Raw genomic sequence first — 26,066 nt, forward strand, 5'->3', positions numbered from 1 at the left:
AAGTCAAAGGAATTGTCTGTAGACCTCCGAGACAGGATTGTCTTGAGGCACAAATCTGGGGAAAGGTACAGAAAAATATCTGCTTCTTTGAAGGTCCCAATGAGCACAGTGGCCTCCATCATCCGTAAATGGAAGAAGTTCGGAACCACCAGGACTCTTCATAGAGATGGCCGGCCATCTAAACTGAGTGATCGGGGGAGAACGGCTCTAATCCGAGAGGTGATCAAGAACCCGATGGTCACTCTGCCAGAGCTATAGCATTCCTCTGTGGAGAGAGAAGAACCTTCCACAAGGACAACCATCTCTGCAGCAATCCACCAATCAGGCCTGTATGGTAGAGTGGCCAGATAGAAGCCACTCCTTAGTAAAAAGCACATGCCAGCCCGCCTGGAGTTTGCCAAAATGCACCTGAAGGACTCTCAGACCATGAGAAACAAAATTCTCTGGTCTGATGAGACAAAGATTAAACTCTTTGTGTCAGGCCCCGGAGCCTTACCTCCAGCGGGTGCTCCCGTGGGTTACCGTCCCGCTGGTTGACGTGGCTGCGGCGGCAGGGAGCTGCTGGTGGCGGGTCCTCCTGGACGGATGTGCGGCTACCGGGGGCCGAGGGTCTGGAGAGCCGGGCGCTGCGGCGGAGATCGCTGCGGTAAGGTCCTCTAGTGGTGACACAGTATACTGTGTCAGAGACAGAAGCTGGCTAAAGCTGTGTGCTAACAGCTAAGTATGTCTCCTGTGCTGGGGGCAGCCATGTTGGAGACCAGAGTATTACCAATGATGTTCCCAATCTGTGTCCAGCCAATCCCGCGTGTTCTCACCTTACAAAAGGGGGCTGGCTCAGAGGGAGAGTGCCAGTGCTTCAAGTTACCTTCTTGTGAAAGGTTCTCCAGCTCTGTGCTCCCGGGTTACTTCTGGTTCCCTGGTCCTGGTTGCTCTCACCTATCGGTTACCTAAACGCTGCTGCAGTCCTGCTGTCTTAGTCCGTTGCCACTCGTGGAAGCACTCACGGGGTCCAAGGTTGTAGAGGAGCTCCAGGTGCTAACGGCGGTTCCCGCAGACGTCTTCATTTCTTCAACGTCCAAGTTCTTCAGCCTCGTCTTTCAATCACAAACTAGTCTTCATTTCTTCAAAGTCCAAGTTCTTCAGCCTCATCTTTCAATCACAAACCACGTCTTCATTTCTTCAAAGTCCAAGTTCTTCAGCCTCGTCTTTTAATCATAAAACACAGTCTTCAGTTCTTCTTTACCGGAGTTCTTCAGCTTCACTCTTCAAGTCATTTAACCATAGACTCAAATTCTTCCAGTTTCTTTTATTTCTCCAATATTCGTGTACAGCCTGATTATTCATTAAAACTACAGTTATCTTCCTACAAAGTCCTCCTTTTCTTTACGCCCTCCGGCCAACGTCAACACTTAGTTTGGCTTCCACTTCCACCCCATGAGGAGGAATTACATTCAGCCACCTCGTTTACTCTCCTCACAGTTAGCTGTCCCTTCAGCCAAAACTCGGTTGTCAGAACCCCAACTTACGCAGAGCGTGACACTTTGGCATGAATGCCAGGTGTCATGTTTGGAGGAAACCAGGCACCGCTCATCACTAGGCCAATACCATATCTACAGTCAAGCATGGTGGTGGCAGCATCATGCTGTGGGGATGTTTTTCAGCGGCAGGAACTGGGAGACTAGTCAGAATAGGGGGAAAGATAAACACAGCAATGTACAGAGACATCCTGGATGAAAACCTGCTCCAGAGCGCTCTTGACCTCAGACGGGGCGACGGTTCATCTTTCAGCAGCACAGTGACCCTAATCACACAGCCAAGATATCAAAGGCGTGGCTTCAGGGCAACTCTGTGAATGTCTTTGTGTGGTGCAACCAGAGCCCAGACTTGAATCCGATTGAACATCTCTGGAGAGATCTGAAAATGGATGTGCACCGATGCTTCCCATCCAACCTGATGGAGCTTGAGAGGTGCTTCCAAGAGGAATGGACGAAACGGCCCAAAGATAGGTGTGCCAAGCTTGTGGCATCATATTCGAAAAGACTTAAGGCTGTAATTGCTGACAAAGGTGCATCAACAAAGTATTGAGCAAAGACTGTGAATACTTATGTATATGCAATTTTTTAGTTGTCTTTTTATATATATAAATTTGCAAGAATCTCAAAAACACTTTTTTCAAGTTGTCATTATGGGGTATTGTGTGTAGAATTTTGAGGGAAAAATTAAATTAATTCCAGTTTGGAATAAGGCTGTAACATAACAAAATGTGGAAAATGTGAAGAGCTGTGAATACTTTCTGGATGCACTGTAGCTAAAAAAAAAAAATACAAGAAAAAAATGTGTGGACCCCCAACCCTCAAAGCATTATCAGCCCTGGGCTCTCTGAGCTGGCCCAGGTTTTACATATAGTGTGTGTGTGTGTGTGTGTGTGTGTGTGTGTGTGTGTGTGTGTGTGTGTGTGTGTGTGTGTGTCAGGAGCGGTCCTTGGTGCGGGTAAGCAGTGCCTGCGCCCGGGGCGCTACGGCCTGGGGGCGCGGCCGCTGGCACCACCGCCTGCCCGCACCACGCTCCCCCGGCTGCAGCAGACGCCGTGGGCTGTGTGGGCGTCCACTGCAGCCGGCTCCAGCGACAGCCATAGAGGTCAGTATTGACCTCTAGTGTCTGTGCGGCGCTGCTATGGGAGAGACGTCATGACGTCTCTCCCATAGAGAGAAGCCGGCGGCCAGATGGAGCAGCAGCAGCGATCAGGAAGCAGGAGCGGGGCAGTGGTAAGTATTGTTTTTTGTGTTTTTTTTTGTGTGTGTGCACAACTTCTGGGGGCAAAGAAACGGGGCACAACTACTGGGGGCAAAGAAACGGGACACAACTACTGGCGGCAAAGAAAGAGGGGGCACAACTACTGGGGGCAAAGAAAGAGGGGGCACAGCTGCTGGGGGCAAAGAAACGGGGCACAACTACTGGGGGCAAAGAAAGGGGGCACAACTACTGGGGGCAAAGAAAGGGGGCGCAGCTGCTGGGGGCAAAGAAAGGGGGCACAACTACTGGGGGCAAAGAAACGGTATCCATTCACATGGTCGACCATGTTATGGTCGACAGTCATTAGGTCGACCACTATTGGTCGACATTGACATGGTCGACATGGACACATGGTCGACACATGATAATGGTCGACATGAAATGGTCGACATGAGATTTTTTAACTTTTTTTTCTTTTGGGGAACTTTTCCATACTTTACGATCACGTGGACTACGATTGGAACGGTAATCTGTGCCGAGCGAAGCGGTAGCGGAGCGAAGGCACCATGCCCGAAGCATGGCAAGCGAAGCGAGCCATGCGAGGGGACGCGGTGCACTAATTGGGGTTCCCAGTCACTTTACGCAAAAAACGACACCAAAAAAAGTTAAAAAACTCATGTCGACCTTTTCATGTGTCGACCTTTCATGTGTCGACCATGTGTCCATGTCGACCATGTCAATGTCGACCAATAGTGGTCGACCTTATGACTGTCGACTATAACATGGTCGACCATTCATACCGGAACCCAAAGAAATGGGGCACAACTACTGGGGGCAAAGAAAGAGGGGGCACAACTACTGGGGGCAAAGAAACGGGGCACAACTACTGGGGGCAAAGAAAAAGGGGGCACAACTACTGGGGGCAAAGAAACGGGGTACAACTACTGGGGGCAAAGAAAGAGGGGGCACAACTGCTGGGGGCAAAGAAATGGGGCACAACTACTGGGGGCAAAGCAACAGGGGGCACAACTACTGGGGGCAAAGAAACGGGGCACAACTACTGGGGGCAAAGAAAGAGGGGGCACAACTACTGGGGGCAAAGAAAGAGGGGGCACAACTGCTGGGGGCAAAGCAACAGGGGGCACAACTACTGGGGGCAAAGCAACAGGGGGCACAACTACTGAGGGCAAAGTAACGGAGCACAACTTCTGGGGGCAAAGCAATGGGGCACAACTACTGGGGGCAAATCAACTGGGGGGCACAACTACTTGGGGCACAGCTACTGGGAGCATAACTGGCCACGCCCCTCCCCTATGAGACCACGCCCCTATTTATTTTGCACATACAAACTGTTTTGCCGCGGGGGGGGGGGACTTTCGCACTGGGCGCCACCGACCCTGGTGTGTGTGTATATGTGTGTGTTGAGGAAGGGGGAGGGGGAATTAGTAGGGGACCCCTGTATTTTTATAAGCAGCACCTGGCTCCACTTACAGGGGGGTAATGCCACAGCCAGGGGACACACTTCATGGGGTCCCCTGGCCAAAGAATTTTCTTCTGTGTCTTCTGGTCTTTATAAGCTCTGTCGGAGTGCCTGCTCACTGTCTTGTGCTAGCTAATATTACCAACCCAAGGGGGCAGGGTGATGAGGACAGTAAGCCACGACTATCTCACTGAGGCCATCTTGAAATTCAAGAATGGCACTGCAAGTGAGCCAGTTATGTCTCTCGGTGTCATATTTGAAATGGACAGTGCAGTTAATCAAGATTGTTTCTCTCCTAACACCTGGGACCACCGCCATCCAAACTACTGCCGCTGCTGTATGGTAAGTATATCCGGAACCCCCTATTCCACCATCACCACCACCCCCTTCCACTCCCCTACCCTCCATGATCTGCAAGCCCTGCCCACAGTATCGGCGAAACGGTCAGCCTATCGGTCGACCTTTGCCATACACTTAAAAACAAAACCCTGATACAGATGTGTCCAACTTACATCTAGTCCAGGCATTCCCAACCACGGTCCTCAAGGCACACCAACAGTGCAGGTTTTAGTGATATCCAGGCTTCAGCACAGGTAATTTAATTAGTAGCTCAGTTATTTTGATTTAACCATCTGTGCTGCAGCCTGGATATCACTAAAACCTGCACTGTTGGTGTGCCTTGAGGACCGTGGTTGGGAATGCCTGATCTAGTCTGACTTGGTAGCATTGAGCTTTTTTTCATGCCACTTTATTCCATTAAAATGTGTAATTTTCATAAAACAATGCTAACAGGACACACAAGCAGCTGTTGCTGATTAAAATAATATGCATCATGCCTATATTCATATACATCATGCCTATATTCTGTGTGCGACTGCTGCTGTATCGGCATATGAAATGCTACACTACACTTTTCCTAGAAAACACTGTAATGTATTTTCATATGCAGATACAGGCGCGGTCCCACACAGAATATAGGAATGCTACAAACAGAGGGCCTAATTCAGACCTGATCGCAGCAGCTAGTTTGTTAGCAGTTGGGCAAAACCATGTGAACTGCAGTGGGGTGGGGGGGGGGCAGATATAACATGTGCAGAAAGAGTTAGATTTGGGTGGGTTATTTTATTTCTGTGCAGGGTAAATACTGGCTGCTTTATTTTTACACTGCAATTTAGATTGCAGATTGAACACACCCCACCCAAATCTAACTCTCTCTGCACATGTTGTATCTGCCCCACCTACAGTGCACATGGTTTTGCCCAACTGCTAACAAAGGGGGTCATTCCGAGTTGTTCGCTCTGTATTTTTTTCTCGCAACGGAGCGATTAGTCGCTAATGCGCATGCGCAATGTCCGCAGTGCGACTGCGCCAAGTAAATTTGCTATGCAGTTAGGAATTTTACTCACAGCATTACGAGGTTTTTTCTTCGTTCTGGTGATCGGAGTGTGATTGACAGGAAGTGGGTGTTTCTGGGCGGAAACAGGCCGTTTTATGGGAGTGTGCGAAAAAAACGCTACCGTTTCCGGGAAAAACGCGGGAGTGGCTGGAGAAACGGGGGAGTGTCTGGGCGAACACTGGGTGTGTTTGTGACGTCAAACCAGGAACGACAAGCACTGAACTGATCGCAGATGCCGAGTAAGTTTGAAGCTACTCAGAAACTGCTAAGAAGTGTCTATTCGCAATTCTGCTAATCTTTCGTTCGCAATTTTGATAAGCTAAGATTCACTCCCAGTAGGCGGCGGCTTAGCGTGTGCAAAGCTGCTAAAAGCAGCTTGCGAGCGAACAACTCGGAATGACCCCCAAAGTCCCTGCTGCGATCAACTCAGAATTACCCACAGAGTCTGCTTGTGTGTCTCAGCAAAGAAAAGTACTTAGCATGGTTCTTGTACAGGTGCTGATGTCGTTTGCTTGACCAAGCAGCTGTTATAGATGGGGGTTAGTCAGACCCCCTATGCTACAAAAAACAACAACAGTATAATGATAGCAGTGCTCTTCATAGGATAAATGTAAAAAAACAACACTCTTTTATAGAAAAAAATAATGTTTTTATTTAATATATGGTATTCTGAATAAGTAAAAACAATAAAAAAAATGCATTTGCAACAAATAGTCATATATCATTAGTATGAGCAAGCACCTTACCCATGGCAATGTTCCATTATATGGATAATTTTTTAAATGTCCTGATAAATGCCTGTTCCTATTTATGCCTCTGGAATCAGATAGATGTTAAGTAGTGGATGTATATTCCAAATGGGCCTAATATGATTATCAGGGCAACACAGCACTGCTAGAGAAATAGTTCCTTATAGGTAGACCTTTGCCACATTGAGTATGGGGTACTCAAATAACATGGTGTAAACCACTGGAGGAGGCCAAGCAGGGTAATAGGCTGATGTGTGACAAGCTGGATTTTCCTCCACTGGGTCAGGAAGTTGATTCAGGTTTTCAGGATGGATTTGCAATCCAATAGGTGGGTAAAGGTAGATGCAGCAACGTGTTTCACTACAAACTGGCAGCTTTTTCAAGGCTTTTTCAAGATTATGCTTGTGCATCTTGTTCACATAACGATGCAAATAAGACACATATGGAAAAAAGACGATTGACTCTTACGGAGTTGCACAAGACCTGTCAGCTCACTCACGCTAGGCATCTCCCGCTGCTTGGCATATTGAGACAAGATGTATGAGGACACATCTGTACATCTAGATTTTTAAACAGGTTTAAAAATTTGACGGGACGATTGCGATTATTTTTTATTGCAATCATCAATCTGAGAAGCCTGTACATCAGCGATGGATTTGAACAGTCATCACAGAATCATGAAATTGCCCCAAATCATCGCTGATGTATGGGGGCCTTGAGACATATTGAAAGATCTGGGGTTTATTGAGGGGAGAGAGACCAACCAATAGCAAGGTTGCCTTTTTTAATTGCGTTTCCTAGAGCCAGTCCTCAAAAGACATCTCTGTTTGTAATGTCAGAGCAAGTGCCCAATTTCTGTATCCCTGAAGTAGTGCCAAACTTATTGAAGGAATTTAATGATCATTAATAAGTCAGATAATACACCATGTTTCTGGATTATCAGTCTTAAACCTGCTACAGTAGGTTCTTATAAATTTGAGGTTCTGCATTTTGATTACTTCATTGAGATTAGGGAAGCCAATCCTGGGAGTCCAGATGTTTTTTTAGTTCCTAAAATACCCAGGATTCTAATCATTAAATGTCGGATATTATGGGATTGAAAACACACTGGACCTGTGTAGTTGGTTAATACCTCCCCAGCTCGGTTCCGCTAAGATTTTGTCAGCTGTCCAGAGAATAGATGGAGTCCCACAATGCAGCTGCTCTCAGTCACAGATAGTCTGGGAGCGCACTGCGCTGTAACATCGTTATGCAGCGTGCTTTCAGCCTGGGAGCAATCTCATCATAGATTACCCAGCTCTCTGCTTTCCAATGTGCCCGGCTTGGCTTCCCTAGTTGAGGCCATTGATGTGCATATAGCAAATGCCAGTTGTACTGATATTTTTTAGATGTTTATTCATTACATACAGACTGTTACTATTAGCTACAACTATATTGTGAAGGGACTTAACTGATTCAACTGCAGCCTGGTTATTGGCCTCCAGGAGGGAAAGTTGTGACAGTTTGCTGTTAGCCTTCCTCTGCTTCACTATATTCCCTCTTAAATGCATTGGATACTTTATCATTTGGGAACTGAAAGTCTGCTTTAGTTGGCAGCAGGTGTTGATGTAGGATAGTATAAGAATACTAGGTGACTCATCGCGCCCTACGGGCACTCTTCACACCGTTGCAAGGGGCTAAACCCCCTTAATCCCTGCACACCTTTCTGGCGTTCAATATTTGTATTATATGGAGTATTACCTGCATTCCTAGTTTTGTTAGTGGTTAAATATTGCAAGACGAAAGGGCGTCCGATGGTGAAGGGGCGTATACCCTTGCGACGTGGAGGGGCAGGGGAGTGGGATCCGCGGATGGGATTGGGGGTTCGGATGGGCTGCAGGTGGGTGAGGGGTGGGGGTGCTGCGGGTGTTGGAGGGGCAGGTGCGAGTCTGTTGTGGATGGGAGAGGGGTTCCGGAGGTGCTGCGGGTGGGGAAGGGGTGGGTGCGGAGGTGCCGCGGGTGGTGTAGAGGGTCCTGACATCATTTTATGTCCCACACACAATAATGCCCCTTACAAATAGGGTTGCCACTTTATCTCTTTAATTCTGGACACATATTAATTACACAGGTTCTGTGGCTTATTAAAACCAGGTGAAATGGAGTTTTTAAGCCAGCCAGCCACAGAACCTGTGTAATTAATATGTGTCCAGAATTAAAGGGATGAGGTGGCGACCCTACTTACAAATGATGTCACACAGTAAGGCTTTTAATGACTTTTAAATTACCTACCTGTTGTCAGGGGTCACCAGCACGTTGGCAGGGGTTTCATGCACCTTGTGAGGGGTCTCCTGCGCATTGCCAGGGGTTTAATGTCTGTTGCCAGTGGTTTCATGCGTGTTGGCAGTAGTTTCATGCGCATTGACAGGGGTTTAATGTCCGTTGCCAGGGGTTTGATGCACGTTGCCAGGGGTTTAATGTCCGTTGGCAGGGGTTGCATGCTCAATCCATGGGTTTAATGTTTGTTGCAAGGGGTTTAATGTGCGTTGCCAGGGGTTTAATGCGCGTTGCAAGGGGTTTTATGTGCATTGCCAGGGCTTAAATGTCCATTGCCAGGGGTGTACTTTGCGTTGGCAGGAGTCTCCTGGGCGCAGCCCCAGTAAAGTCTGGGAGGCTGGGTTCGGCCATAATTAATGATACTGCTAGCCTCCACAGCCCCTGCAGTGGATTGAGATGCGCAGAGGGCTGCGGAAGCGCTTCCATACATTACAGTGTAAAATAAAAAATCTTACAATGGCCGCTGCCAAGGAGACAGGCGCCAGAGGTGAAATGTGACCTCTAGCGTCTGTCTCCTCTTTGGTGGCGGCCATATTTGGTGGGTCTTTGCACAAAGCAATGTACGCAAGCGCTTCTACAGCCCCTAGCGCGCCTCCCCTACAGCAGGGGCGGCGGCTAGCGTGACTGGGTGGCTGGTTCTGTGGGTGCTCCTCGTTGCTCGTGGGTGCTCAGGACAAGGAGCACCCACGAATATATTAGCCCAGATCTGTGACTCTGCCCAGCATTGTGACTCCGCCCAACGTTATACAGAGAGTCACAGATCTGCGCTAATATATAGGAGATTAATAGACATAAGTTGAATAATAGCATTCTGTGCTTGATACATTTATTTAATGCAAACATAGTTTTGTCAAGGTAAAGCACTAGACAGGCCTTGCCTCAAATATAGTATATATTGTTTTTAAAAATGACATACATTAGGTTGAAAGCACTCGAAGACAAAAATGTGACGGTTAGAAGGAGTACATTATAAAGAAATGGTAAACAAAATGGTCTTCTTTACATTGGAAATTATTTGGTCACCTCTAAGGCACCTTTTTATGTGTAAAAATAGCAATCAGTACAGAGATTTGCGTAATTAGGTTTTCATGCAAATGACAAAGATACATCCACTGAGACTGAAAGAAACATTGTGTCACCCCTGGCATAGAACGGGATTTTTTACTGTACATATCATTCTTTGCGTAGAGAGGTGCTGGTAGCTAAAATGCTAACTAGATTTGAATGTGAATTATATGCTCATATTTTGTTTAATTTTTGTGTTTTTAGACATTTCTCTTACGTCCTAGGGGATACTGGGAATCCATTTAGTACCATGGGGGGTATAGACGGGTCCACTAGGAGCCATGGGCACCATAAAAGTTTGATTAGGTGTGCTGGCTCCTCCCTCTATACCCCTCCTACCAGACTCAGTCTAGAAAATGTGCCCGGAGGAGCCGGTCACGCTTATGGAAGCTCCTGAAGAGTTTTCTGCATTTGTTTTCTATTTTCAGGCAAGACTGGATGGCACCAGCCTGTGCTTCGTGGGACTTAGCAGGGGGAACGGCCCAACGTCTCTCAAGGAACATTGGGGGTCATTTCGAGTTGATCGTAGCTGTGCTAAATTTAGCACAGCTATGATCAGGTACTCAGACATGCGGGAGGACGGCCAGCACAGGGCTAGTCCGCCCCGCATGTCTTTGCCGTCATTTTCTTAGTTCCCGTCCATCACCATAACAGTAGCTGTAGGCTAGATGCACTTTGCTGACTGGACGTTTTTTCTTCATTGCTGACTGTGATAGAATATGTCATTGCCTATCCCGGGAGATGGTATATTATTTACTTTGCATAGTGGGGGTCATTCTGACCCGATCGCACGCTGCAGTTTATCGCAGCGGTGCAATCGGGTCAGAACTGCGCATGCGCCGGTGCATGCCAGACGGCAGAAGGCCGGCGGGTCGCTACGATCGCCTCTGCTTGATTGACAGGCAGAGGTGGTTGCAGTAGGTCAGCAGTGGGTCCACTTCTAGGTCCAGAGGCGAAACTACCATTGTTGCAGTAGGTGCATTGCACCGGGGCCCCTGAGGGCTAAGGGGCTCACTGTTGCCCAGGCCAGCAATTAATTACCCCAGGGCCCCCCTACAGGTCAGTGCTGATGATCACAGCCACATACTGCCTCTAATTAACAGACAGCTGTACATTATTTCTGATTCACTGCTGCCTGTGAATTAAAGGCAGCTCACAACTGGTGTAACTGACAGTGGGTGAGATGCAGCAAGTGGAAAAACGTGTCCAAATGGGATACGGTCGTTAGGTCGACACAGCTCAGGTCGACCACTGAAGGTAGACAGGCATTATGTCGACATGGTCATTAGGTCGACAGATCAAAAGGTCGATATGAGGTTGTTGTTTTTTTAGATAATTTTTTGGACTTTTTCATAGTTGACTATCCACGTGGACTACAGTTGGGAATGGTAACCTGTGCCGAACGCAGCGGTAGCGGAGCGAGGCACCTTGCCCGTGCGAGGGGACATGGTGCACTAATTGGGGTTCCCCGTCACTTTATGAAGAAAACGACACCAAAAAAGTCCAAAAACCCCTCGACCTTTCGCCCTGTCAACCTGGTACATGTCGGCCTAATGACCCTGTCGACCTTCCATGGTCGACTTAATGACTGTCGACCTAACGACCCATACCTGTCCAAACCTCCAAAAATTCAGTTTCCGGAGGTTTGGACGCGTACTGCATATGCACCAAGCGCTCCGGAATGCAATAGATTCTGGAGCTGACGTTGCCCAGTAGAAGCCTATGGGCTTTTATTAGACTGCCCCCTCTGAGAGGGATCCAACCGGATCCCTCCTAGCATTCCATGTGGCATGTGCATCACTCGATACATGCGCAGATAGGACACTGGGTCCTAAACCCAGAAGTCTTATCATCACAAAGGACAACTCTTACCTTAAGCGTTGTCCCTCATGATTTTCTTCATGCATACGGCGTTAGTAAATGCTGATATGCATGTGGAGAATGGTGGGATGCATCGCAAGCAAAATGCAATGCTTGTTGCATCCCGCCCACTGCCAGAGTCTGCCTGACCAAGTGCCAAACTGAGGAAAACACAGACAGAACTGAGGCCCCTGTGTTCTTCTCCCCGCCAGGGTGCATATCCCCTGTTTTCCACACCATGGAAGACATTGTGCTTGTACACCTGTCATCCACTGTCTCTGCCAGTCACCCATGTCTCTCCCTGACATCCACTGCCATCCCTTGTCACCCTCTGCCTCCCCCTGCTTTCCACTGTCACCCTCTGCCTCCCTTTGCTTGTCTATGTCAGTCCCACCTCCCTCGCAGTGGGAGCCATTGGGACACATACCCAGCCTTACGCTGCACATGCAATGAGGAGACAGAGCAGACCGTATACAGTTATTATATAGATAATGCATGATTTAATGTTGTGTGGTTGTGACATAAGATCTTCTTTCAGGGCTATTGCGCTTAGCTGTTATGTCGTAATTTTACAGACATGAAATACTGTTCTTACTATTGCATTGTCCACAATATCCCATATTCATTGAAGAGACAGGGTATACCTTATACAGTTATTATATAGATAATGCATGATGATGTGTTGTTACATAAGGTCTTCTTTCAGGGCAATTGTAAAATAACTACATAACAGCTAAGCGCAATCGCCATGAAAGAAGACCTTATGTAACAACGACACGTCATGCATTATCTGTATAATAACTGTATAAGGTCTACCCCAGCTAAGCGCAAAGACATAAAATACTGTTCTTACTATTGCATTGTCCACAATATCCCATATTAAAAAATATACAGTGCCTTTATACCATTATTCTCAGGATCAATACACATAAGAGGTTAGGTTACAAAGTGCCTTTCAATCTTTTTCAGTTGTAGTGTAGAAATGTCTGAACCGTGATACATTGTAGGTGGACAAGCCTTGTCAGTTCATATGGAAACAGTGTGAGAGGTGCTCTGAATGTGGCTGGAAATAGAGGCGAGTGGACCGCTGCTGGCACGAGTGTCAGGTAGTACCGGTCTTGCCGGCTGGTGTCCGAATGTCTTACTGGTTTCACGTTTGTAAAGCTGGATATTATTGTTTGTTCATTTGTGCTATAAATCCCTTGGGCTTAAACACTCAAAGAATATTAATTATGTGTTGCTAACAGTGAGACATGCTTTGGTGGGGACATGAAGAAATAGTGTCAGTGCTGTTTGTGCAGCTAGTAAGTGTAAGGAATATACCTATTCCCTTTTCAGGCACTTCTAAACCTTAAGACTTGGAAATGACTACTGTACTATAAATATCAGTTTGTGATTATTCCGGACAGCAGACGTATGGTGAAACAAGAATCCTATGCATATACTGTATATATATTGATTTTTAGCTATAACAAATTATATTACAGAGTAAAGCAATGATTCAAAGGTGATATCTTTAATATCTACCTATATAGGAAATCATTGCAGGCTTTCAAAGCAATTAGGCAGATTGCTAATGAATACATAATAGGCTGGGCCAAGCAGCAATGTATTAATTCCGCACATGTTCCCTTCTCCTGAGAAGCCGATCCCAGCTCTAGCTGTCATGCAGGACTCAGGAATGAATGGGACGAGAGAGTGTGATACCACCAGGGGATTTATGCCAGGAGAACTGAAGGACCACAGTTTGAAATGGACCAACAACATAATCCCATGTCACAATATGGACCATGAAACCTTCCAGCAACTGAGGGGTAAAGACTTTGAGTAAGTTCACTTTAAAACATTAATGCTTTGCCCAGAAGCTTTGGTAACCAAATCTAGAGGTTATTGTCTCAATATTAAAAGAATGACCAGGCTCAAGTAACACTGAGGTCTGCCAATGACAGGGCAATTATTGTGGTACCTGGCTAGTAATAACAAGTTACTGCATTCTGAAAACTTTTATGAGACCTCTAAAGTCATTTGTAATCCAAGAACACCTTTAGCACCATGACTACATTTACTTGTAAGTGCTAGTTTACCATTGCAAAATTCACATTTGTACTTCTAACAGCAGGGATGCATTTGATGGTGCTGCTGGAAAATAGGCTGAAGATGAGATTGTGTTTAATTTCAATGTAAAAACTTGGCTATAAAGAATAAAAAATCAATTTACACTGTTCTGTTTCAGTAGTAAACAATTCTACAACATGCCAAAGTTTGTAGAACAATTGCCCGATGAATGGTGAGCTGTGGATCTGAAAGGAGAGTTTTGCATTCACAATAAGAAATCAAAGTATAAATATACATAAAATGCCATGTATAATGTTGGGCATACTGTATTGTACATCACTGAGCACAGCTGGGAAATATGAATGGCCAAGAACACTTGCTGCTAAACCTTTATATCTTTCGGATATGAGTGAGAAGCAGCCATCACTGAAGCACTTCTGAGATATTATGGGGTGAATTCAATTGCCGGCGAATATCTCGCCCAGCCAAAAACGCACAACACCCACCACACTTTACGGCGGCGGATCTTACTCAAAAGTGATTGCTACCCCAGAGGGTAGCGAGCACTTTTGGGTGAAAATAGTTGCGAATTGGCTGGGCTAAGGGTGCAGTTCGGGCTGCAGTTGGCAAAAGCAATTTGCCCCCTTCACCGGCAATTGAATTCCCCACTATAGCTCTCTTTTATAGTACATCCTGGTATTTTCAACATTTGCACTGCTGTCCACAATTTTAGAACCCTTCTTTCTCTAACAGATATTCCATGGAATGCTTTTACTTATACAGCATCTTTTGTATTCCTGTAGTTTACATTCTATGGATCATTTCTTAATTTACAAGAGGAGAATAAAGAATTTAAGCAAAGAGGAGAAAAACACTTTCAACTCCCTAAAGCCAAACCTGGCAGAAGAGATAGTGCTCCCTACACCAAAGAGGGCTACCGACATGAGGAATCTTGCCCAGGTCCAGAGCCACCAGGGGGTTCTTCTTCATATTCAATGACTGAAAACAACCCACCCACATCCGTTTCACTGCTGTATCATTACTGAAAGAAGAAAACAGTCTGCTATCAGAGCTATTTGTACAGCGGATTGATTTTCCTGATAATCCGATTATTCATAGTGCCAATACTTATTCCTTTGCTGTGTCAAACAATAAAGCTCAAACTATAAAATATATGAAAAACTTTTTGTCTTTCCTTTGTTATTTATTTAAACGGATTATGATACTAGAGTAGCTTAAAAAATGAAATGTTTTTATCACAAACTGTACACAATTATTATTAAATTCTAGTAGCAAACTGAACTGAAATTGCTAGCACTTAAAGATAAATCTATTTTATGTTTTGCAGCACTTAATTTTAATTATGGCTTAGTTTTCAGAAGGTCCTGTCCAAGGGGTGTAGCACAATTTGGTAGAGTGTTTTTCTCTCTCCAAATACTGTGGTCTGCTTTTCAGAGCAGTCTAAGGGGAAAAGCTCAAAAGAAGATATTTTGGTGGTCATTCCGAGTTGATCGCTCGCTAGCAGTTTTTAGCAACCGTGTAAACGCTATGCCGCCTCCCAGTGGGAGTGTATTTTAGCTTAGCAGAAGTGCGAACAAAAGGATCGCAGAGCGGCTACAAAGTTTTTTTGTGCAGTTTCCGAGTAGCTCAAAACGTACTCAGCGCTTGCGATCACTTCAGACCATTCAGTTCCTGTTTTGACGTCACAAACACGCCCTGCGTTCGCCTAGCCATGCCTGCCTTTTTTCTGGCACGCCTGCGTTTTTCCGAACACTCCCTGAAAACTGTCAGTTGACACCCAGAAACGCCCTCTTCCTGTCAATCACTCTGCGGCAGCCAGTGGGACTGGAAAGCATCGCTAGACCCTGTGTGAAACTACAACGTTCGTTGAAAAAGAACGTTGCGCGTGTGCATTGCGCCGCATACGCATGCACAGAAGTGCCTTTTTTTGCCTCATCGCTGCACAGCGAACGAATGCAGCTAGCGATCGACTCGGAATGACTCCCTTTATACAGAGCAGGGTGAATAGGACCAGCCCTTGTTCAAGAATACAAATGTAGTTTGTGTCCATTTATCTTCTGATGCCAAGTGACTTTGTTAATCTTCCTCAAGCTTCCACTTTAAAGAAACACATCACTGCATCAAGTATATCTCCCAGAGTGTAATGATGATATTCCATACACTTCACTGCTACCAAAAATGTTGAACTAATGTGCTGTATGCAATACAGTATGTTGTACACAATGTTGTTTATGAATTTAGGGGTCTCTTTTTGAATATTAGCGGATAGGTAAGATTTTTTTATCCCTACTTATCACTGTGACAGAAAACGTTTTTGTAGCCCAATTTCACAACATTTTGGAGCAGCTAAGTGATGCTTACAGTTCAGTAGCTTCCTGGGCCAATATTTACTAAAAAATCGAGTTTGTCCGATTTGTGTTTTTTTTTCAAAGTCCCAATCCGGGAATTCACTAAGAACAAATCTCGGCAGTGTCTGGTCTATTCGTAATGGATTTAACGGCAAAGTTCTGAAATACGAATGAATAGACCATCGGTCAAACGCGGCTGTTATTTCATACAATACGGGTATTCACTATTCATTCGTATTTGGGTGTTAGTCTCTGAGTGCTCAAGTGCGGGTCTATTTTTTTGCGAATCGTTAAAAAAAGCAGCAAAAAAATATACCTGCTTTTTCCAGTCGAGTTTGGATAACCATGCACGGATCAGTGAGATCTGTGCATGGGCCCTCATTCCGAGTTGTTCGCTCGGTATTTTTCATCGCATCGCAATGAAAATCCGCTTAGTACGCATGCGCAATGTTCGCACTGCGACTGCGCCAAGTAACTTTGCTATGTAGAAAGTAATTTTACTCACGGCTTTTTCATCGCTCCGGCGAACGTAATGTGATTGACAGGAAATGGGTGTTACTGGGCGGAAACACGGCGTTTCAGGGGCGTGTGGCTGAAAACGCTACCGTTTCCGGAAAAAACGCAGGAGTGGCCGGAGAAACGGTGGGAGTGCCTGGGCGAACGCTGGGTGTGTTTGTGACGTCAACCAGGAACGACAAGCACTGAACTGATCGCACAGGCAGAGTAAGTCTGAAGCTACTCTGAAACTGCTAAGTAGTTAGTAATCGCAATATTGCGAATACATCGGTCGCAATTTTAAGAAGCTAAGATTCACTCCCAGTAGGCGGCGGCTTAGCGTGTGTAACTCTGCTAAATTCGCCTTGCGACCGATCAACTCGGAATGAGGGCCATGGTTATCTATGGGAAAGGGTGTGTTTAGTGTAAAAACAGAAAAAAAAATTGCGTGGGGTCCCCCCTCCTAAGCACAAGCAGCCTCGGGTTCTTTGAGCCGGTCCTGGTTGACAAAATATGGGGGGGGAAATGACAGGGGTTCCCCCATATTTCATCAACCAGCACCGCGCTCTGCGCCTGGTCCTGGTTCAAAAAATATGGGGGACAAAAAGCGTAGGGGTCCCCCGTATTTCTTAAACCAGCACCGGGCTCCACTAGCCATGTACATAATGCCACATCCGGGGGACACTTTTATTGTGGTCCCGGCGGCCCTGGCATTACATACCCAACTAGTCACCCCTGGCTGGGGTACCCTGGAGGAGTGGGAACCCCTTAAATCAAGGGGTCCCTCCCTCCAGCCACCCAAGGGCCCGGGGTGAAGCCCGAGGCTGTCCCCCCCCATCCAAGGGCGGCGGATGGGGGGCTGATAGCCTTGTGTAAAAAATGAGAATATTGTTTTTAGTAGCAGTACTATAAGTCCCAGCAAGCCTCCCCCGTAAGCTGGTACTTGGAGAACCACAAGTACCAACATGCGGTGGAAAACGGGGCCCGCTGGTACCTGTAGTACTACTACTAAAAAAATACCCAACAAAAAACAGGACACACACACCGTGACAGTATAAGTTTATTACATACATGCACACCTCCAAACATACATACTTACCTATGTTCACACGAGGCTCGGTCCTCTTCTCCATGTAGAATCCTCGGGGTACCTGTGAAAAAAATGATACTCACATAATCCAGTGTTGCTTGTCTTCTTTGTATAATCCACGTACTTGGCAAAACAAAAAAACGGAAACCCGACCACTCACTGAAAGGGGTCCCATGTTTACACATGGGACCCCTTTCCCCGACTGCCAGGACCCCCCCTGACTCCTGTCAAAGAGGGTCCCTTCAGCCAATCAGGGAGCGCCACATCGTGGCACTCTCCTGATTGGCTGTGTGCTCCTGTAGTGTCTGTGAGGCTCCACACGGCAGAGATACAATGTAGCGCCTATGCGCTCCATTGTATCCAATGGTGGGATCTTTGCGGTCAGCGGTTGACCGAAAGTAACCTCACCGCTGACCGCAAAGTTCCCACCATTGGATACAATGGAGCGCATAGGCGCTACATTGTATCTCTGCCGTGTGCAGCCTCACAGACACTACAGGAGCACACAGCCAATCAGGAGAGTGCCATGACGTGGCGCTCCCTGATTGGCTGAAGGGACCCTCTTTGACAGGAGTCAGGGGGGGGTCCTGGCAGTCGGGGAAAGGGGTTCCATGTGTAAACATGGGACCCCTTTCAGTGCGTGGTCGGGTTTCCGTTTTTTTGTTTTGCCAAGTACGTGGATTATACAAAGAAGACAAGCAACACTGGATTATGTGAGTATCATTTTTTTCACAGGTACCCCGAGGATTCTACATGGAGAAGAGGACCAAGCCTCGTGTGAACATAGGTAAGTATGTATGTTTGGAGGAGTGCATGTATGTAATAAACGTATACTGTCACGGTGTGTGTGTCCTATTTTTTGTTGGGTATTTTTTTAGTAGTAGCACTACAGGTACCAGCGGGCCCCGTTTTCCACCGCATGCTGGTACTTGTGGTTCTCCAAGTACCAGCTTGCGGGGAGGCTTGCTGGGACTTATAGTACTACTACTAAAAACAATATTCTCATTTTTTACACAAGGCTATCAGCCCCCCATCCGCCGCCCTTGGACGGGGGGGGACAGCCTCGGGCTTCACCCCTGGCCCTTGGGTGGCTGGAGGGGGGGGACCCCTTGATTTAAGGAGTTCCCACTCCTCCAGGGTACCCCGGCCAGGGGTGACTAGTTGGGTATGTAATGCCAGGGCCGCCGGGACCACAATAAAAGTGTTCCCCGGCTGTGGCATTATGTACCTGGCTAGTGGAGCCCGGTGCTGGTTTAAGAAATACGGGGGACCCCTACGCTTTTTGTCCCCCGTATTTTTTGAACCAGGACCAGGCGCAGAGCTTGGTGCTGGTTGATGAAATATGGGGGAACCCCTGTCATTTTTTTTCCAATATTTTGTCAACCAGGACCGGCTCAAAGAGCCCGAGGCTGCTTGTGCTTAGGAGGGGGGACCCCACGCAATTTTTTTCTGATTTTTTAACACTTTAAACACCTTCTTAAGGTACACAATGAAGCCCTGCACGGATCTCACAGATCCGGCCGGGATTCCTTGTGTTTTGTCAGGCAGTGTTTTACTCATCACTCCCGTAAAACACTGCCTGACATTACGAATCACATCGACATCGGAAAATACGAATTTGGAAAAATCGGCAGCTTAGTGAATGATCGTATCAGAATTCAAAAAGTTGCAGTAAAATGCACCCGATACCATTCGAGTTCAAACACCCTTAAAAACGGCAAAAACACGAATCTTTGTAAATATACCCCCTGGTGTTTTAATAAATTAAAAAAACTTAGAAAACAATATTTGCATTGATTTATCAATGGAAAAAATGCATTGATTTTACTAATAAAGCATTTTTTTTGCCTTTACTATCCACTGCTATCCTCGCCCTTAGATGGACATAGTGATCAGACAGTTGGGGTACTAACTCTTTTCTTGTTATGAAGGATACCCCTAGCGATAAAAACTGCAATCTTTGGGCTTAGCCACCATTGGCAGAGATACTGTAGGAATACCCTATATCCCTGTTTTCAACAGAGATAAGGCGCAGACAGCTTTAATAAATAGGCCTCTAAATCAGTAAGCACCAATTAATAATCTGGCAACATCTATAGTAACTGTATGTCACTCCTATAAAAAATAAAAACACACACACACATACTTCGGAACAGCTGGGAAGAGTGATTGACAGTTACCTCTACTCAATTGGAGATGCTGCACAGTGTATTAAAATAATGAAATTGTAGTGTACTATGGGGGTCATTCTGAGTTGATCTCTCGCTAACTAGTTTTAGCAGCCGTGCAAACGCTATGCCGCCGCCCACTGGGGAGTGTATTTTAGCTTAGCAAAAGAGCGAACGCATGTGCAGCCGAGTTTTACAAAAACAGTTTGTGCAGTTTCAGAGTAGCTTTGAACCTACTCAGCGCTTGCGATCACTTCAGCCTATTCGTGTCCGGATTTGATGTCATACACCTGCCCAGCGAACTCCCAGCCACGCCTGCGTCTTTTCAGACACGCCTGCATTTTTGCAAATCCTCCGTGAAAACGGTCAGTTAACACCCAGTAACGCCCCCTTCCTGTCAATCTTCTTGCGGCCGCCAGTGAGAAGGAAAACTTTGCTAGAACATGAGCACAACCACAAAGAGCTTTGTACCTATACGTCGCATGTGCGCATTGCGGGGCATACGCATGCGCAGAAATGCCATTTTTCACCTGATGGCTGCGCTGCGAAAATCGTCAGCGAGCGATCAACTCGGAATGACCACCTATGTTCCCAATACTCAGTTTGCTTTAGCACTAGACATACTGGGCAGATTCCTATTGTAACAGAAAGACCCACAGTGCAGGGTTTATCCACCTGTAGCTAAAATCAGTCCTAGATTGGCCAGGACAGGGCTGACCACTATGGAGAGGGTTGCTCCAAAAATACAGCATGTCATGCCTACCAGGGGCTATAAGTCCTTATCTTTGTCAGACCACAAATTTATTATCAGTCATTCATTGTGGTTCACTTTGACTTCAAATATTTATAATGATTTACCAGCAAACTGTGGTTAGCCATGGTATTGCAAATAAATGATATCAATGTTTTAATACTGTATTTCTCTTACGTCCTAGAGGATGCTGGGGTCCACATTAGTACCATGGGGTATAGACGAGTCCACTAGGAGCCACTGGCACTTTAAGAGTTTAACAGTGTACGCTAGCTCCTCCCTCTATGCCCCTCCTACCAGACTCAGTTTAGAAAATGTGCCAAACGGAGCCGGTCACAGCTAGGGGAGCTCCATAGGAGTTTTTCTAGTTTTATTACTTTTCTTAGAGTTAGGCACAGGGAGGCTGCTGGCAACAGCCTCCATGCTACGTGGGACTTAGGAGGGGGGAGTAGTGTCCAACCCTGAGAGGTTAATGGCCACTGTCTCCGCTGACAAGACACTGAGCTCCTGAGGGTGATGATCGTTAGCTACCCCAGGCGACCGCTCACTACCGCAGCATGCCACCACCCCCTAACAGAGCCAGAAGATTCCAGTGGCGAGTGAGTCACCGCCCCCCCTAGCAAGTGGGGAGCGGTGTGAAGATGGCGGCAACAGGGTGGGAGCGCAGTACTAACTGCGCTCCGGAGGCTCAGTGGTACACAGTGCGGCACTATGAGGGGCGCCCTGAGCCAGCGCCTATACCCTACACTGGTCACCAAGGCTGTCAGGGACCTCGGTAACGCTGCCAGCACCATTCCTCAGGCCAGTATAAAGATATAAAGTGCGGGGAGCAACGCCATGTTCAGGGGGCTGAGCTTCTCAGAGCGGACCCAGCAGCGTTCAGCGCCATTTTCCTGCCTGCAGATCCAGCTGCAGAGACACTGACAGGGAGAGCTGTCCCTCCACGCAACTCCAGCTATCCTGTGCGGTACCAGGGGGTTGTAGATGGGGGGGAGGCTGTGTAATTACTGTGTAGTCTATTAAGGTACACAGTCAGCGCCAGGTAGTTGCATTATATCTACCTAGGGAAGCGCTGTGTGTGTGCTGGCTCCAAGCTCTTTGTTTCTCTGTGGCATACTTGGGGGGGAAACTGTGTCTGACATTTTCGTGTGTGTGTGTGTGTGTGTGTGTGTGTGTGTGCGTGCGCGTGTGTGTGTTTCTCACATAGCCATGTCAAGGGATTCGGTCTCTTATGCTGCAGAGGACATGTCTTCTCCAGAGGAATCAATTTCTTGTACCCAGGAATGTAATGCCTTGTCTCAGATTCCCATTACTGAGCCGGAATGGGTAGCTTCTATTAAGGGAATGATCTCTCAGATATCTACTAGGGTAGCTCATACTGAGACTGAAACTCAGATTTTAAAGAATCCTATGGCTGTTTGGTCAGGTTCTGTTCCTATTTCTTCCAAACCCTCTAACTTACCCACAGAAACGTGCTCTTGCCCAGATTATGCAAGATGACATGGATACCGACTCTGACACAGTAGACGGTGATGGGGATGTGCTGAGGGGGGCAGCATCCCTTGCTAAGGAGGAGCAGCTCATGATTGAGGCCATGAGAGGTGTGTTAAACATTGCGGACACACCACCTGAGCAGGTTGAGGAGGCTTACTTCACAGACAATAAGAAAGTCTCGCTAACCTTCCCTGCGTCTAAAGAATGAAACACTTTATTTGAAAAATCCTGAGAAACCCCGGAGAAAAATTGCAGATTCCCAAAAGGGTTCTGGTTGCTTTTCCTTTCCCTGGGGAGGATAGAAAAAAATAGGATTTTAATTACCTACCGGTAAATCCTTTTCTCGTAGTCCGTAGAGGATGCTGCGGTCCACATTAGTACCATGGGGTATAGATGGGGTCCACTAGGAGCCACTGGCACTTTAAGAGTTTGAGAGTGTGGGTTGGCTCCTCCCTCTGTGCCCCTCCTACCAGACTCAGTCTAGAAACTGTGCCCGAGGAGATAAACAACTTCGAGAGAAGGATTTTACACAGATAGTGGCGATATTCACACCAGCTCACACACAAGGCAAACCAAGCTAACCAGTTTGAAACATCAGCAACGGCTGAACAATATTACTTAACCAAGTAACAAAACAGTTCTCAACCAAGAACTAAGCAGTACTGAACTAAGTAACAACTGCAGGATCACGAAGCGCTGGGCGGGTGCCCAGCATCCTCTACGGACTACGAGAAAAGGATTTACCGGTAGGTAATTAAAATCCTATTTTCTCTTACGTCCTAGAGGATGCTGGGGTCCACATTAGTACCATGGGGATGTTCCAAAGCTCCCAGAACGAGAGGGAGAGCACGGAGGCTCCCGCAGAACTGATTGACCAAACTTCAGGTCCTCAGCGGCCAAAGTATAAAACTTGTAGAACTTTGCAAACGTGTGCGACCCAGACCAAGTAGCCGCTCGGCAAAGCTGTAAAGCCGAGACACCGCGGGCAGCCGCCCAGGAAGAACCCACCTTATGTGTAGAGTGGGCCTTAACAGACGTAGGACACGGCAATCCTGCCGTAGAATACGCATGCTGGATAGTGAACCTGATCCAGCGGGAGATCGTCTGCTTAGAAGCAGGACACCCAAGTTTCTTGGGATCATACAGGACAAAGAGAGAGTCCGATTTTCTGTGACGAGCAGTCCTCTTCACATAAATTTTCAGAGCCCTTACAACAGCCAAGGACTTGATGAAAGTTAGGAGTCAGTAGCAACTGGCACCACAATAGGTTGGTTGATATGAAATGCTGACACAACCTTTGGGAGTGTCACAATCCATGTAGTTTCTCCTCCATGCCTGGGGTGGCGCTCTCTGCTCTGGTGCTCAGCGTTCTGCTCTGTATCTGCAGCTTGATTAGTAGCTGTTACCACAGCTGTGAGCAGCACCTGAACTCACTACTTAGGCCAGCCACACAGGCTCCCTGTTGCCAGTTCATCGAGTCAAGATTGTTACAGCTCCTGGTCCTGGTCATGCTGGTCTCTGCTGCTAAATCGACCAAAGAACTGCCAGTGCTCTTGTTCCCGGCGAGTTTCTCCGCAGTCTACCCCAGTGTCTCCGGTGCTTCCAGCGTTAACTGCTGCATAGCTTCCAGCGTTCTCAAGCAGCTTCTGGACTTTAATGTATCTCGGTCATCAGTGTGCTGGGAGTCAGTGTCTGCATCAGAGTCTTTAAGTATTATTTTCAAGTTCCTAGAATCATCAGTGTCTCCAGTCACCGTGTACTACTCTGCAAACCACCAGTGTCTTTAATTGTTATTCTCGAGTTCCTGGAATCATCAGCGTCTTCAGTCACCGTTTACTACTCTGCAAACCACCAGTGTCTTTAATTATTATTCTCAAGTTCCTGGAATCATCAGCGTCTTCAGTCACCGTTTACTACTCTGCAAACCACCAGTGTCTTTAATTATTATTCTCAAGTTCCTAGAATCATCAGCGTCTTCAGTCACCGTTTACTACTCTGCAAACCACCAGTGTCTTTAATTATTATTCTCAAGTTCCTGGAATCATCAGCATCTTCAGTCACCGTTTCCTACTCTGCAAACCACCAGTGTCTTTAATTATCATTCTCAAGTTCCTGGAATCATCAGCGTCTCCAGTCACCATTTACTACTCTGTAAACCACCAGTGTCTTTAACCATTATTCTCAAGTTCCTTGAATCATCAGCGTCTTCAGTCATCGCTTACAACTTTGCAAATCATCTGTGTTTTCAATCATCATTCACAAGTTCCTTAACTCATCAGCATCTTCAGTCACCATTTACCAGTCTGCAAATCACCAGTGTCTTCAATCATAATTCTCAAGTTCCTTAACTCATCAGCATCTTCAGTCACCATTTAAAAGTCTGCAAATCACCAGTGTCTTTAAATCATCATTCACAAGTTCCTTAACTCATCAGCACCTTTAGTCACCGTTCACAAGTTTACAAATCAGCAGTGCCATCCTGTGATCCAGCTACAGTGCAATCCTGCAGTCCAGCTACAGTGCAATCCTGCAACCCTGGTACGTGCATACTCTACCACAGTCTACATCATTTTCATGTACTCACAGTCTCCTGGCATCCCATGTCCCCTCAGTTTTCCCTTTGTGTTCTCTAGTTATTCCTGCTTTATATTTATTGTTTACAGTTGTACATTGCTTTAATAAACTTGCTATTATACCGTGAACATCAGTCCCTGCTAATGTGTTCTCACAATGGGAGATCCAAACGAATTCTGACAGTATGAACTGGCCAAAAACAAACAGCAGGGGAGATAATTTCAGTCTGCCTGAGGGAGTTTTGTCACAGCTCGTTAACCCCTCAGCTCCCGGGACATCACCTTCTTCGGATTTGTTACAACTGGGGGTTTTAAAGGAGAAGTTAGACCAGCTACAGACTTTAGTGTCCGGTATTCTATGTGTTCTTCCTGAATTCCTGGGGAGACTGGTGGACCCCAGTAAAATAGCTCCAGAAAAGGAGTTTTCTTCTGACCCATGGACTAGGCATGCTAGGGGCACCTCTCCTCCTCAGACAAGAGGCAAGTTCCAAAGTTTCCCTCGACCTAGCCTCTCTGAAACAGAACGCCAGTATCGTAGAGACTATAAACTTTGCCTGTATTGTGGGGGTCAAGGACATTTTATTTTAACCTGTCCCATTCGAAAACCAAGAAATGGGAGCAGAGTGTATCTCCAATCTTTAAATACCATCTGTCACAAAACTGGTCTTCCACCTAGAGTTTCCAAGCCTGTCGCCCCAGGAGGGGGTTCTTCAGAGTGTCCAGCCCCAAGAGGGGGTTCTTCAGAGCGTCCAGCCCCAGTGAGGGGTTCAGAGCGTCCAGCCCCAGTGAGGGGTTCAGAGCGTCCAGCCCCAGTGAGGGGTTCAGAGGGTCCAGCCAGAGAGACTACAGAGCGCTGCCCAGCCAAAGAGACTACAGAGCACAGCCCAGCCAGAGAGACTACAGAGCGCTGCCCAGCCAGAGAGACTACAGAGCGCTGCCCAGCCAGAGAGACTACAGAGCGCTGCCCAGCCAGAGAGACTACAGAGCGCTGCCCAGCCAGAGAGACTACAGAGCGCTGCCCAGCCAGAGAGACTACAGAGCGCTGCCCAGCCAAAGAGACTACAGGGCACAGCCCAGCCAGGGAGTCTAAAGAGCGCTGCCCAGCCAGAGACACTACATAGCACTGCCCAGCCAGGGAGTCTACAGAGTGCTGCCCAGCCCGAGAGTCTACAGAGTGCTGCCCAGCCCGAGAGTCTACAGAGTGCTGCCCAGCCCGAGAGTCTACAGAGTGCTGCCCAGCCCGAGAGTCTACAGAGTGCTGCCCAGCCCGAGAGTCTACAGAGTGCTGCCCAGCCCGAGAGTCTACAGAGTGCTGCCCAGCCCGAGAGTCTACAGAGTGCTGCCCAGCCCGAGAGTCTACAGAGTGCTGCCCAGCCCGAGAGTCTACAGAGTGCTGCCCAGCCCGAGAGTCTACAGAGTGCTGCCCAGCCCGAGAGTCTACAGAGTGCTGCCCAGCCCGAGAGTCTACAGAGTGC

At 47.1% G+C, this 26,066-nt stretch overlaps 1 protein-coding gene across 3 annotated transcripts in view; it reads left to right on the plus strand.

Annotated features, from left to right (window-relative positions):
• Positions 1–26,066, plus strand: part of CFAP92 (cilia and flagella associated protein 92 (putative)) — a 567,578-nt gene that overhangs the window by 483,537 nt on the left and 57,975 nt on the right. For 2 of the 3 annotated variants that reach the window (XM_063940589.1, XM_063940591.1), the window contains 2 exons: positions 13,242–13,423; positions 14,455–14,821. The exons of the other annotated variant lie outside the window; for it this stretch is intronic. In XM_063940589.1, the coding sequence (XP_063796659.1) occupies positions 13,242–13,423; positions 14,455–14,650 (378 nt within the window). In that variant the 3' untranslated portion in view covers positions 14,651–14,821. Of the gene's footprint in view, positions 1–13,241; positions 13,424–14,454; positions 14,822–26,066 lie in introns of those variants that run through there. 3 annotated transcript variants of the gene reach the window in all.

This window comes from Pseudophryne corroboree, chromosome 9 (assembly GCF_028390025.1).
Source record: "Pseudophryne corroboree isolate aPseCor3 chromosome 9, aPseCor3.hap2, whole genome shotgun sequence".
In the NCBI taxonomy this organism is placed as follows: Eukaryota; Metazoa; Chordata; class Amphibia; order Anura; family Myobatrachidae; genus Pseudophryne; species Pseudophryne corroboree.